The following is a 15,629-nucleotide window of genomic DNA, read 5'->3' as shown; positions in this document are numbered from 1 at the left end:
TATAAATTACTTAGGTCCTGATTGATTGAGTTTTTTCGTAACTAATAATCACTCACAAATACATAAGACAACATAACAGATATAGACAACTGATTATTAGATTTTTTTTTTAGTATGAATAGGTAGACGTTTGACCACGATCACACCTGGTATGGTAAGTGATGATGCGGTCTACGGTGGATCACGCTTATCACCTATGAGATACCTATTTACTCTTGCTTTAAAGAGACCTGGATTAATAATTTAATTTAATGTAATGTATAAAGGGTTTATTATTATTTAGTTTTTTTAGCTATAAGTTTACTTAATATAAGCTATTTGTATTAAGTGACACCTACAATTTACAGGTAAAGTTGTCACAAAGGATAAAGTTCGGCCACGTCTTCGCCTCAGCTAGTCTGTGGCCACGAGTAAGCCCATCCATGTATAATAATAAAAAAAAAGTTTCCACGTTCGACGGTGCCTATGGTACCTACTGAGGATGTTTTAGTTTGCTGACTTCAAAATTATATCTCCCCATGCAGAGTTCATTGCTACTTGCGAGTAGATAATTTCGACTAGTATAAAAAAGACCTAAATTAGCCTAATATCCATACTAATATCACACCTCGGACACTGGCGATTAAATATGTGAAAGAAGTGCGTTCCTAGCACACAGTCTAAGCTGGTGTAGGTGAACGCGTACTATGCTTGTATGCGTAAAATATGGCAGGTCGACTGTTCGCCTTTTTGACAGGCGGTAACTGTGAGGTAACCGAGAGGGGGTGGGCGGCACTTTCAGCGGGTACGGTAGTACTCTTTATTATACTGTGCTAATATTATAAATGGAAGAGTGTGTGTGTCTGTTTGTTTGTCTGTCTTTCACAGCAAAACGGAGCAAACGATTGACGTGGTTTTTTAAGTGGAGATAGTTGAAGGGGTGGAGAGTGACATAGGCTACTTTTTGTCTCCTCCTGGCAACCACTTACCTAAAATGGGGGGTGGAAGTTTGTATGGAGCATTCCGCAATTTTCTAATTGAACGCGGGCAAAGCCGCGGGCTACAGCTAGTTGAAATATATACGTAAGTTGAAAATAAGTTTCATATGTAGTAAAATTACATCTATGTGTGACCTGGCCTCACGCTCTTAATAAACACTTTATCATCTTCTCCCTTGTGGCTTTGATTTATCATCACAATTAAACCACAAGGGAGCCATGAAACTTCAACTGCAAATGGCCTGCTGAAAGTGCAGTCCAGTGCAGCTTGCGGGGATAATCCCGAAAACTTGGCAAAGTTGCGGCCAGTCGGCCGGCGAACTTTGGGTACCGTGAAATCGGGCAACTTTGCCCTGGAGGGTAAACGTCACAAGTATCTATTAAAGCCGATTAAAGGTAAATTGTTTGTGCAGTTGATGTCAAAATATAAGTAGAGTAAATTATAAAGATAACAGACATCTGCAAGTAAGTTAGACAGGTTTAGTGTTCTTTAAGGGTTGTCAGATCATGAAACAAATATGTGGTTGTCAATAGTAAAAAAATTGACAATATTTTTTCGCTAATTGTACACGTGCTTCAATAGAAAATTGATACAGATACGAGTATACCGTCCACTAGCCAAATATACAATATAGTGGTGGCAATTTTTTGTTACAGATTTCATATTGGATGACTCATGAGTCCATACTATTGAATTGTCACTTAAATATGTACCAAACACATGTGACGCTTTTGTTAAATAATGTGAGGTACGTCTTGTTTTCAAGTGTTTTCGCTCAAGTCAAACTACGAATATTGTAAGTTTAATAAAACCTAATATAAAAAAAAAACTATTTCCAGTTCCGTGCCACTAGTCAATGATTTATTTCTGTAGTGTATAGGTGTCTCGAGTACATATGGCAGTCGGTGTCCGAGTGTGATGGAGCACGGACGTGCGGTGTGTATTGGCGAGCCAACCCGATGTATATAGTGTAATAGCGTGACATTACAAGTGGCGACGAGGATAAAAGCAAGTACTTACCACGTGAATCTAGTATTCGGAAAAGATGGGATAGAAACATAAGTAACATAACCTATAAAATCGAGTAACGATGCGCCATGATGCACCGTTATCTTTTTGTAAACAGGTTTGGTTACCTGCCGTTTTAAATTACTGGCATTCTTAGTAGTTTCGGAACGTAATGAAGTTAAATGAAAGTGTTCATTAAATACTACAAAGCGAAATGATTATAACGGCAGTTTTTCAAGAATTAAGTCAAAACCAAATAAAAATAAATGAAATGTTATTTCTTTCAACCGTGCGAATATAAACCTTAAGCAGGTAACCGATAGATGTAATTAATAAAATGTTTGAGGCAATTGACAACATACGGCCAGCCTTCCTAGATTGTCATGCCTATACAGGTGTCGGTGTGTGGCTCCTACCTACCTAGTAAACGGTTTGGTTACCTACCTAGATTGCCAAATGTTTTTAGGTACCAAAATGTTATTTGAGTTTATGTGTAGTGGGTTTATAAAATTGATTTATTATTTACATAAATCACAGCCCGGAATCATTACAATAATTTCCGTCCAACCAAAAGAAATGATATTTATTTTTAATTAGTGAAGTTACCATCTACCTGTTGGTTGGTTTAATACACAAAATTATGTGATGTTGCTAAATTTATGAATGGTTAAGCTATTTACCTAAATAAGGCATTTACTTGAATGATAAAATGTTGTACAACCATCACACTTAAATGTCCTATGGTAGCATTAGTCGATGTTTGAGAGTAAGGTGAAAACCAAAACAAACTAGATAAATACTTACCTAAGTATACTTCCTTACAGGGGTGAATTTACGTAAAAGTAACGTAAGTCACGACTTCATTAAGTGGTTATTTGAACTACAGCTGCAAATGAAAGGATCTATGCATATGTCGGGAAAGTAACACTTATTTAGAGATAGATTATCACTTGAACGTGAATCTTTTGAATTGATTGAACATGCCATAAAATCATGACTAATACTCTTGTCGCGGATTGACTTACGTAAACATTCCTAACGCCGATTTCGAGCAGTTTTATCTGAGTATTTAATTACTTAAAAACCAGAAAACCAGATGGGTTCACATTAAGTGCTAAATATACCTAAAAGTGATATACAGGATGGTTCTTGATAATGAACCTAACGACGTGTCAAATTTAACGAAAAAAAAAACACGGTATAGAAAAAAAAAATACATTTTTGAAGCACTTATGATAAGCAGTTTCCATCTAAGTATTAAATTACTTTACCAGTAAAGTCGGCAGAAAAAAAGAGGCATTAAACGGATATGCAACTCTGTACATTCAATTGTATCGAACATTTAATTGGCACCTAAGTACTATGAAATTTTATGCCATTTGTGGCTGAAAATAAGGCATTAAATTGCGAATTTGGAAACAGCAGATTACAGAATCTGGACATTTAATTGTCATGTGTGTGAATTGGATAACAGAAATTCTGGTTATTAAGCTAGTTAATACAGCAGATTACCGAATCTGGACATTAAATTGTCATGGAAAAAAAAACCTACTGGTAACAGAATAACAATGACCTGACCTGTACAGTGTGCACGGCTCATTCAAAGCAGATAAAATGTATCTGGTCATTAATTTGACATGACTTTAGCCTTACGAGGATAAATATAGATATATGTGGAACCAGCAGATTACTGAATCTGGACATTTAATTGTCATGTAAAATAAATGAAAAAAAAACATACCTTGGTTAAGGCAGATATATTTATCTGGTCATTAAATTGTTGTAAACATAGTTAAACAGCAATTAAAAAAAAAAAAAAAAAAAAAAAAAAAAAAAAAAAACTGAACATTGAATTGTTGCAAATATGAGCTTAATGATAATAACCTAAACACGAAGTAAATTACGGTTATACTGGTTGAACGTGCGCTTAAATGACGCTTAGATCAGATGATAAATGCTATCTGAGCCTTCAATTGTCATAATAGTAGATTGACGTCGGTCAATAAATATCATTAAATTGAAACCGAAATAAATTACACATATGAAAGAAAAAAATACCAAGGCATCCAGTGCCTGAGAGTCTGAGACAACTACCCCAGTAAAACACTCAAGTACAATGACTGAGTACTTTGAGATAGCATAAGTTGAAATATTTTCAATATAATATATTTTGACTTGTGTTAGTTAGAATCATTAAATTGATTGGGTACAGGTTGCCCCAAGAAAGTCCAGTATGGCTTCTTAATTGTCGTTGGAGGCATTTGACAGCGAAGGTGATCCTACATCAGTAGGAGTTCGGTAGGAGCGCTGGAAAAGAGCACTCTTTATATACCTAGATGCCGCTAACGTCAATCAGAGTGAAAAGAGTGAAAAAAAAAAAAAAATAAAGACAGTTCATTGGTTTGACATTGCATTGTATATAAAAAAAACACGTAGTGGTGCAGCTGAATTGAATAAAATTAAGCGAACGCTTGATACATTTCAACAACGCGGAAAAAAAAGAAGTTGCTAACTCTGCTTACCGTCAACAAGGCTTTGTCAGTATGGGTGACCTCAAGAGAAAGACATGCCTATTTAAGTTGATCTATGATAGATTTTCAAAGACAATCTACGTCAGTTGAAAATCATTACAAAAATATATTGGTACTGAAGGTACTCGTTATCAGTTAGGGTAATAGGTACATACTGCAGAGATTCATGTAGGTGAATCTCATACAAGTCAGGTGTCCAGTTAAAACAAATAAACTAATGGATCTGTGAGCCTCTATTGAACTAATATAGAAAAAAAAATAAGAAATAAAAATGCTGAACTTGTTTGCGTAATTTCACGGGAGGATATTGAAATCTCACTAGTGACCTTATTTCGTCTGGTCAAGAAAATGAACAAAAGGACAACAATCAGCGGCTGAATCAGCTTTGTCTGTAGTGATTGTAAAATGTTAAATAATCACAGATTTCAATGCTTCACGTCAATTATCTAGGTACCTAACTACTTACAATGCACATTATTTAGAAGTTAGGGAACATGATTCTATTCTATATATAAATGGATTGATAGACGGATGTGAAGTTAAGGGTACAACTGAGAGAAATTTGCCTTGTGAATCTAACAAACTCGTCTTGTTGCGTGTTTATCTGTTTGAAACAATAGTATTTTAGTAAAGGGAATAAATCACAATATTGATGATACAAGTCGAATTTGTACGAACCAAACAACAAGGTCAAACTTGTTAAAATATATTTTATTGAATCAGCCAAACATTATGTTTAAATCAATATGTGACATGTGCTTTTACAAAATCGACTTGTTGGTTTAAATAAAAGATTGGTTCAAAAAAAAAAAAAAAAAAAACAATAATATTTCCTCCCACGAACGCTCCGGCTGTGGAATGAGCTATGTCAAGGTATTCCCCGATGAACTACAGTATGGGGTTCTAAAAAAAAAAAAAAAGGACTATACAAGTTTCTAATGGGTCGACGACGCGCATGTGACACCCCTTGAGTTGCAGGCGTCCATAGGTTACGGTGACCGCTTTCAATTAGGAGGCCCTATAACTGTTTGCCACCGACGTGGTATAAAAAAAATGTAGAAGGAAGTGTAACTACACTTAACAACATCAAACTTGTAGTTGGAATGAAAGAACACGTAGGCGCAATTAAAAAAAAAAAAAAAAAATAGAAATGTTGAACGAACATTAAATCTAGTTGTTTTTCTCTCCGTGTGACACATAAATAAACGCTGAGTCTGTCAAGATATAACATCTCCTGAAGGAATTTAAAGACACAGCTGCAAAAACAAATTCAAATCGTGGTACCTGGGGAGAAACACTGTGCTTACCTACTACGAGGTAGTTACCTCGTAGTTCGGTGAGCTGTATAAGTATTCTGTTACTCCTGTTACTCCGGTCAATTTCAGTATGACTTGATGCCTTGTAAATGGGCATGCTGATTTGTTCGGTTAACAGCGCAAAGAAAGTAAATGAAGGAGATAATATTTGGGTAATAATTTAGATAATATTTTATCAAAGGAATGGAATGCACTCCCACCATAGATGTTCCCAGAAAAATACGACCTCGGTCTCTTTAAGATAAAAGTGAATATGCTAAGTATTACTGAATCGGTGAGCTCCATCTTCGACTATATCTTCACCTTCCATCGGGTGTGACTATGGTCAATCGCCAATCAGCCAAAAAAAAAAAAAAAAAGTGGTTTTGTAATTTCTTTAATAATCATATTATAAAATAGCCTAGCCTAAGAGTTAAGATCTTAAGATAGATAAAGAGATAATAATAATAAAAAAAAGATGTTGATAAAATACTTTAAAAGAAAAGTGTTATCTAAAATATATACATACTGTGTAGATATAAATCGGATGTTAGTATAATTGGGTCAATTGGGTAAGCACTTCTTAAATAGTATATGAACAGCTATCTATTTTAGAAAATTAATCGTTGATTACTTTGTGTGGTACAAAGTATCTACGAGAAAGAAAGCTGATCATGATGAAACAAAATCAATAAAACGATAAAGTGGATACGTGACCCTGAATAGGATTTTAATGCATATTCTATATAGTATCTCTATGTATTACAATGCAATGAATCACGAGCCCTTTCGATCCAGAAAAAAAAAAACAGTAGACAGTAAAAGTTTTAATAACTATGCACTGCAATTTATAATTAAATTTATGAGTAGATCTAACTAAACATTATAATATCCGTAAGTATTATGAATTGCATTAGATGAAATGAAAAATGAAATAAATGTTTATTCAAAAACTAAACCTACAACTAAATTTATCTTCTGCCAAACCAGAGTATGGTTTGTCGGCAGACGAGGCTCCAGATACATTAGGTTCTATAACTAAATACTTATATGTACTATTTACTAGTTACTAGCAATAATAGGTGCATATAATGAAGTATAGGGCCGATACAATCAGTTATCAATGTTATCATCAATAATTACCTAATATACATTAGACGCCTGACAAGCGACCTATTAAAAAAAAAATAATAATAATGTAAATCATGAAAAGGTATGAAATTAGTGAAATATTATTGTACGAGCCGTACACCTTAGATGATATGATTCTTGATGGTTGATGGTAGTCTTGATAGAAACACTGATTTTTGATACACTTATAAATTTATTGATAACCAAGGTATACTGAGTACTAGCTAGGAGCACGTATAAACATAAACTAATGCATAAATCTATGTATAGCGTAATCGCAAATACAGCGATCAATCAATCAATCAATCATTATTTATTTGCAATAAAACATAACTAAATGCATGCAAATGCAATCAAGCAATGCAAAGCAATTCTAATCAAGTCATAATTATATTAATTTTAATGCTGACGCGAGAAATGTGCGATGCTTGCATTGTACAATTATATTGTATGATTTGTATGCTATTGAAGAAAGAAAAAAAAAACAATCATATATGTATATAAAAAAAAATGTAAGTACTAATCTAGTTTTCAAAACAGTCTGAATTGAAAAAGGTAACAGATTTAAAGAAGAAGGAGGGAGACTGACATCTAGGAATTGTAGTTAATAAAACACACAAGTATGTTTGAGTATACACTGCAGGTGGTGGTGCAGCGTCCGCTCTGAGTCAACCCTCAGACCGGAATGTCCTAAACATATGACTAAAGATAGAAAATTAATCCCTAATTATAACTACTTCACATACAGTACTAAGTGGTAAAGACGGAGATGATCAAGTTAGGAATGACGAAAGTGGGCAGACAATTAGAAGAAACGTAGTTCATTAAAAAAAAAAAAAAGAGATACACGGCACAGCATGGCAAGTATTTGAATTAAAACTAAATTGACCTATTATTTAAATATTTATAAAAAAAAATTAAAACAAGAAAGGGATGTAGTGTATAGGTGTCTCGAGTACATATGGCAGTCGGTGTCCGAGTGTGATGGAGCACGGACGTGCGGTGTGTATTGGCGAGCCAACCCGATGTATATAGTGTAATAGCGTGACATTACAATTTCGTAACATCATTTTCCGGGTACCGTATTGATCGGACTAAGCACCCGCATATCGATATAACAAGTCTAACCTCCGCAAAGACTTATCTCGATCAACTCTTCTGTTGCAAAAACGAGTTAGAATCACAGTGTTAAGGATTAAATTAGAAGGAGAGGTTAATAGTGTTTTAGGATTGTGTCAGTTATGTTTAAGAACTCGCGTGACAGTCTAGTCTGTTTACTCTAATTTCGTAATTGGTTCAATGGTTTTGTATTTATCTACAGACAATAGCAAATCTCGAACATAGATTTAAGCTCTTTGGTTGGAAATGTCGTGCAGAGTTGGTTTGGTCCAATTAGAGTCACAATCAGATTTGGTAAAAATATTAAACGGGTTATGTTATAAGTAAAACTGACTACTAAATCTCGGGTGGCCAAGTAGTTCAGACATCTGCCGCGAATGAATAACCAGTAGAGGCCTTGGTCACGATATAAGACCAGCGGGCCGATTTTTGACTCTCACGCGTTCGAATTCAGAAAATTGTCACTGAAAATAAAAGCAAGTCACCGTTTCCAACCGGTATTTTAGTGACAAAATCCCGTATGCGAGATTTAAAAATCGCCCTCCAGTATTAACACTTCTAACAAACGTACGCCGCCGCGCGGTATGTATGTGTACGTACGCAACACATGTACCTAATTGGATGAAAATGAACGAGAATGAATCTTTGACATCCGTTTACATGTGTTGCGTACGAACACGACACGCATACATACACACTTACATACCGCGCGCGCGCGGTGTACATTTGTTAAAAGAGTTATTATTGGTCTTATTTATACTGCGCCTGGGTAATATTTTTTCAGTACAGATGGTGTTTTTTTTACGCACTAGTGCGAGAAGTGGTTCATTATAAGCCAGGTCGAAACTTCGGAGGCTCATCTGTACTGAAAAACGTCGTACGATACACGTGCGAAAAGGAAATTCGTAACTCGTGTCGCCAATTTATCGCCGCTCGTTTCGAACTTCCTTTTTTACGCAGAAGTGCTAATAAGTCACATCTATTACGGTTTATAATGTACACATATTTTTTTACCCATTGAAACAGCTCAATCGAAAGATACTTCAACTATCAATAAACTTTATTAATTAAAACGTAGTTAATAAAGTTTTTTCTTTGAAAACAATGAGTGAACATTTTTAACTAGATGCAGTAACAACTTTAATACTGTAGACCGGAAAGTTATCGAACCGACTATGAAATCGACTTTGTTAATTTTTTACTGTTTTTTTTTTAACTTCAGAACCTTGATGAAATTCATTTACTTAGGGGAACGTGGGGAGACTTCGTAGCCTTGGTCAAAGGCATCTAGCCTTGAGAGATAACATACATCAGAGAATTTTTGACGGTTACTACAGGGGTCAAAGGAGTGTAGTGTAGAGGCAATCACAATAGCCGTGTAAGCTGAAAACTGCCTTAGATTCCCGACTTCCCCACCAGTGGACTTGATCGCTTTTTGTTTGGTGTATGGTATCTATTTCAGTTCACAACTTGTTCAAAATAAAAGTAACACTTTTTAAAAGTAAAAACTGTATCGCTATTCGTACACCAATGCCAAAACTGTCGTTTTTCTCCGGAATCCTCCTGTAACATTCCACATTATCCCGACCGTTCTGTCCTACAACCTATTCGGCAAAGTTGCGATCCTATTGGACGGCAAAGTTGGGCAGCGTCCGAGCGGAATTAGAATAGAATTGAGTTTTATACCGATCCGAGGGACGGATACTTCTACTACACCACGCGGGCATTCTATGTGTTCACTCAATTCATGATGCTCACTCGTTTTACTCTTTAATCAATTATTGAAGTGAAACTTCTAATGAGAAGTCACATGACAACTGACCGCGCGTAACACTCAGTCATTGTTACGTTGCGTGAAATGCCGCTCACTCAGCGCGAAACATTCTGTCAGCGCGTAACATTCTGTCTCAACGCGACTCACTCATTCCATTCATTCACTTATTCACTCAGTCAGTGACAGAACAGAATGCCCAGAGTGATTTTGAATTTGAATGGTGGAACGGTTGGTTGGAATGTGTGTGTTTTATACTTATATGGAGTGCAAAATGAGTTTATGTTTGTTTTTTCAATAATTTGAGCAAATAGCAATGTAAAATATTTAAAACAGTAAAAGATGGACGTAACTAAACGCAAAAACGTGATGGTCATTTGACAAAATGTTTTTGAGGTTGTGTTAGGAAGTTTCACTTATTCCGAGCTGAGGGACTCCACAAACTGTTTTTATTTTATGTTTCCAATTTAATAAACAGTTTGAGCCATTTAGACTTTGAGATAATGACTAAGTTTTAAAAATAAAATTTTGGCCGATACATGGAATGGAAATGATAACTGGATCTAGTAAGGTTTTTTTTCCTCAAGAAACAATTTTGACTTATAATAGTGTAAGAGAACAGCAAACTCACTGTAAGGCTGTGGTCGCCCGCCGGTGTACTGTGGTGATTGGAGAAGTGGCGCGCTCCGCTGCTGTGGCTGTACATCTTCCGATACTGTGGACAAATATGTATCATAAATATATATTATATAAGACGCAAAATGTTCTGTATGATACAACTGCGAATTGCGTATTAGCGCTTGTACCGTACAAAGTTTTACAGTACATATGGTACTTAAAATTTTCTTATTGTACATGATGCCGTATGTATTACCATATGTACTGAAACATATATTTATAAACAACTGGAAAAAATCGGCTGGACAGTTTCAAACCAATGTCAAGAGTAATAAAAAATGTTTGTTAGTCTGTGAACACAATTTTTTATTAACGTTAGTAAAAAGATACAATGAAAAAACAGGTTTGAGTTTCATTAATTACTTTTTTTTTTGCTTATAAGTATTTTTTGGCAGAATTGTTTGTTCATTTAATTCAAGTAAGTTTATCAATCTTTTTACCTACTCCCAGAGGGTCATAAATGGATAGTAGGTAATACAGGTTGAGCAAACTTGTTTTTTTTTTTTTTATACTACGTCGGTGGCAAACAAGCATACGGTCCGCCTGATGGAAAGCGGTCACCGTAACCTATGAACGCATGCAACGCAAACAGTGTCACATGCGCGTTGCCACCCCATTAGAAACTTGTACATTCCCTTTTGCTGTGTTAAGTACACAGCAAAAAGGAGTGTACAAGTTCCAAGGAGGGTTCGGGTTGCCGACGACTCTAAAGGACAATACACGGAACAAGTTAGTTCCGTAAGTCCTCCCGTCATCAGGACCGCACCCTCGTTGAGCTCTGGCAGCCTTACTCACCGGCAGGAACACAACACTATGAGTAGGGTCTAGTGCTATTTGGCTGCGGTCTTCTGTAAGGCGGAGGTACTACCCCAGTTGGGCTCTGCTCTAGATTCGAGCGAGACGATATCCGCTGTGCTGTGCCCTACCACACAAAGCGGAATATCATTCGCTATGCCCTACCTCCTACAACCTGGTTTTTGAAATTCGAACCATGTGCAATTTTCACAATGGTCTTATTTCAAAGAAAAATTATCTCGATTTATCGGGTTTCACCAGTAAACCCTCGGTGTATATATATAAAAAAATAAAATTAAAATAAAATATTCTTTATTGCAACTATAAGGTTACGTGTATATACAATATTGGTCCCTGGCTCTCAAAGTAGGTATTATATACTATGTATTTATCAGTAGCGGCTGGTGAAAATTTCTCCTAGGCAACACAGAGCACAAAAGAAACCTACCTCAACATTAGGTACTTTACTAGTAATCAATTTTAGGCAAGCCGGTGGGAATCGGCTTGTATGAACCAGCCACTGCTGGTATTTATATTATACTAGCGTTTTCCCGCGGCTTCGCTCGCGTTAGAAAGAGACAAAAAGTAGCCTATGTCACTCTCCATGCCTTCAACTATCTCCACTTAAAAAATCACGTCAATTCGTCGCTCCGTTTTGCCGTGAAAGCCGGACAAACAAACAGACACACACACTTTCCCATTTATAATATTAGTATAGATTTGTCAACGTCATTCATCTAAGTTTAGTACACCACAATTAGTCGTATTTGCCGTAATAAATAGATCAGCAGCCACCATTTGCATGTAAACGTACATATTGTACTCCCTGAGGTGTATTAGTGGCTGAATTATGTTGGTTCTGGCTGGTTGCTATAATAATCCTAATGTTCTATTGTTAATTACATTTGTACGTAGGAACAGTGGAACAGTTAATGTGTATGCCGGAAAAATGCTTTTCAAGTATGTATTTATCTATTTAAGTATGTATATCGTCGCTTAGCACCCATAGTACAAGCTTTGCTTAGTTTGGGGCTAAGTTGATCTGTGTCCCCAATATATTTTTATTTGTTTAATTTATTTATAGCACCAGTCAGTAAACTCTATTTTTCAAAAAACCGATAAGAGGAGATTGAATAAATAATTGTTCTTATTCATTCAGTTTCTTCTGAAAAAGATCGAGTTCTAAAAACGCGGCCTCTTTATCATAATGTCTCACGTAACCAATTTACGTAGTCTACAAAAAGTAGCTAAAATTCCTCACAACACAACCCTTGTTCAAAAAATCCAAGAGACCTATTCAGATTGGATATTTTGTTACGGTTCATGACTTATCGCGAAAAAAATCCTTAACTTTTTTTTCTAAAATAGGTAAATTTAATGTTCTTCCTACTCAGAATCACGAGCCCTTTCTATTCTACTAGGTGGAGAAACCGACCCGAATATATTTTTTTCCTATAGCTACCAATATTAAAAACTTGAAGAAAATACTCGTTTTAAAATCAGAACACTTCTCGTTCGTAACTTAAAAACATTAGTTCCGAATACAAAATTATACTCGTCCCAAAAGCGAGGGCCACTTAAATTTCAACAACTTATGGGTCGGCAAAGTTTGCAGAATCTCGTGGCTCGTAGAAATTCGGGTCAATTTCGTGCAGTCACAATGGAATTTTGTGGAAACAGATTGTAATAAGATTAAGCTGGAAAAGTGAGTCTGTTGGCTTTTTAATTGGAAGTTCTGAAATAATTGTGATGAAAAGAAAGAAAACAAAACCGGCGGCCCTAAATGTAAGTTGGCCTGGCATGGCATGACCGATGGAGAAAGTGTCAGGAGGCTTTTGCCCAAAACGAGATCCATATTAAATTAAGTATATACATTAAACACTACAAAAAATATATGTTCAACACATATTCCATAGTGGAAACATAGTACATTACATCAGAGGCCGGGAAAATGAGGATTTCCGGCCAAGTGGGTATATACCCGGATAGGGATACGAGGCCGAGAATCCGTTTTCACGCCGAGGCATGTATAGTGCTTTTTTCAAACATACAATGAAATAAAAAAAAAATGCTCTAAAGGACAATATTTTATAAAAAAAAGTTACTTTGCAGGCCTAGGCCTAAAAAATTATATGAAATCCCTTTACAGTCCTCTCGAGTTGTTGCGCCCAAAAAGCGATACTTCCCAGCCCATTTTAAGGAACGTAAAGACAATATTTCATTGCATGTTTGAGAAAAATTATTTTGTAATTGATCATTCCAATCTGTGAGATAACTGAGTTTGTAGCCCAAAGAACAATCGTTAAATATTTATATCCCAATCAGAAAATATCAAGCGACCTAAAACCGAAAGGCACCTCTTTAAATAGGTAAAATAAAATGGAAATGGTCATTAAATTTATTTATTGGTAACATAGGTTCCGCTTAAATTTTAGTTATAGTGACACGATTATTAATCACATCAAAAACACACTTGTCAGTAGACGCTTTAAAATATGTGATCGAAAATCTGTCATTTAAGATTATATTGTTGTTTTTGTCTAGCGCTATTTTTCTATTCTGTTCACCCGTTGCAGGTACCACGTAAGCTCCAATTTTGTTAAGTTGGTAATTGGACGGGTCCAATTTATATATAATATTCTTGAATGTATCAAAGACGTATAACTCTCCGTTGTTACCAATTATTACTTTCGATAAATCAAATCTCCCAACACTTTTTCCTATTTGTGTCAATTCGTAATTCCCATCTAGCTTCTTTGCTTTATACAATTTTCCTATAGATTTGACGTACATGTTACCAAAATTATCAAACACAATGTCAACTACATGAATGTTTTCAAAAGCGGTTATGTTCCTTACTGTTGTTCCGTCAAATGAATTCAGTCCTTTTTGCAATTGTGTAGTGTTATTTCCAAGTCTAGTAAAATATACAGTTTCTTTGTACGCCCAGAGTTTATACGGCGGCTTCTGGCTTTCTATTGTCGGGACACTAAATATCGTAGTTTCATTTGTTTTTCTTTCAAATCTGTAGATTGTATGCTCGTTGTCAAAACGTTTTCCTTGATAATACACGTCGCCTGTCGCTGCATCGATTCCAATATTTCTTGTAACTTCATCTAACGGCGGGATAACTTCGCTTGTGTTATCATCTAAGTGGATTATCCTTAGGTAACCATGGTCACCGAAGTACATGATGTTGTCCTTAGGATATACAACCACCTGGCTGTGTACAACGTGATCGAGTTTCTTAATGTCGTTATAAAAGGAGGCAGGAGCGAGGCAGTTGCCGTGCATACAGAAGGGGCAGTCTGGGGGATTAACCGAGGCAGCCAAAGCCACCAAATAGGTCACTAGCAGTATCAGTAGCTTTCCGGGGTCCAGTGACGTCATCTTAATAAAAATGTTAGCTTCAGCACTGTCCAAATTGCAAGAAAAATGTTCAAGAGACTATACAACAAATAGTACACTACAATATTTTATAAATTCACGAATGAAACAAGTCGCTTCTTAAAAGTCTTGTATCGTACTGATAAATACTAAATACCTGCTTGAGAAAGAGATGAACGATCATATGCATACGCCGGTCCACAAGAGATAGTCAAAGGTCATACTCATAAATTTACACACTGGATAAATTTAGTTTAGAGGACACACCGATGTCAATAACAAAAGTAAGCTAAGTTTTTTTAGGTATCTTTTAAAACTATTTTGTTAAAATTACCAAATGTATCAATTGTGTCATTTTTTGGGGTGATCGCTCTTTTACAAATTCCACTCAAGTAGGTATTTAAAAATGATGTGTTAACTTTTATATTTTTCATTCCTTTTTTTGTTCTTGTGTAAAAAAAAGAGAGAGCAAACAATTAAGAATCGGAATAGCTGATTCCGAATAATTAAAAATACCTATATTATGAAATAAAAAGTAATGCCAAATTCTTTCCGTAAAATGGATCTGATATAAATGCTTAGTAGCGAGTGTTAAGTTGTATTAAATCTTTAATCCTATTAAGTCTGAAACCTCAGCTTGGATGAAATCGTGCCAAGAATCCGTTACCAGCATTATAATCGCAATAACCCTATTATTATCATAGGATTTGTTATCAATATTGATAAGATAGTAAGTAAATTCTGATGCTGTAATAACCAAAATTACGCAAATAAATTTCTGTGTTTATCACTTGCAAAAACGACTGAATAGTTTGGATGTGGGTAATTGTAGTTTCTAATATAACTTAACAGGCGCCGTAGCCGAATGGCATTTCTGCGACGCGAAACGAAAACGAAACGCCGCGAAAGGTAGTCTGGCTCTGTCGCGCCAATACG

At 35.6% G+C, this 15,629-nt stretch overlaps 1 protein-coding gene across 3 annotated transcripts in view; it reads right to left on the bottom strand.

Annotated features, from left to right (window-relative positions):
* The window catches only part of LOC125237236 (heterogeneous nuclear ribonucleoprotein L), a 688,519-nt gene that overhangs the window by 30,073 nt on the left and 642,817 nt on the right, over nucleotides 1–15,629 (bottom strand). For all 3 annotated transcript variants that reach the window (XM_048144251.1, XM_048144250.1, XM_048144252.1), the window contains exon 6: nucleotides 10,465–10,548. In XM_048144251.1, coding sequence (XP_048000208.1) covers nucleotides 10,465–10,548 — 84 coding nt within the window. The remainder of the gene's footprint in view (nucleotides 1–10,464; nucleotides 10,549–15,629) is intronic.

The sequence above is a fragment of the Leguminivora glycinivorella genome, chromosome 20, assembly GCF_023078275.1.
Source record: "Leguminivora glycinivorella isolate SPB_JAAS2020 chromosome 20, LegGlyc_1.1, whole genome shotgun sequence".
Lineage (NCBI taxonomy): Eukaryota > Metazoa > Arthropoda > Insecta > Lepidoptera > Tortricidae > Leguminivora > Leguminivora glycinivorella.
The sequence above is the reverse complement of the archived record's forward strand: the minus strand, read 5'-3'. Positions and strand labels throughout refer to the sequence as shown.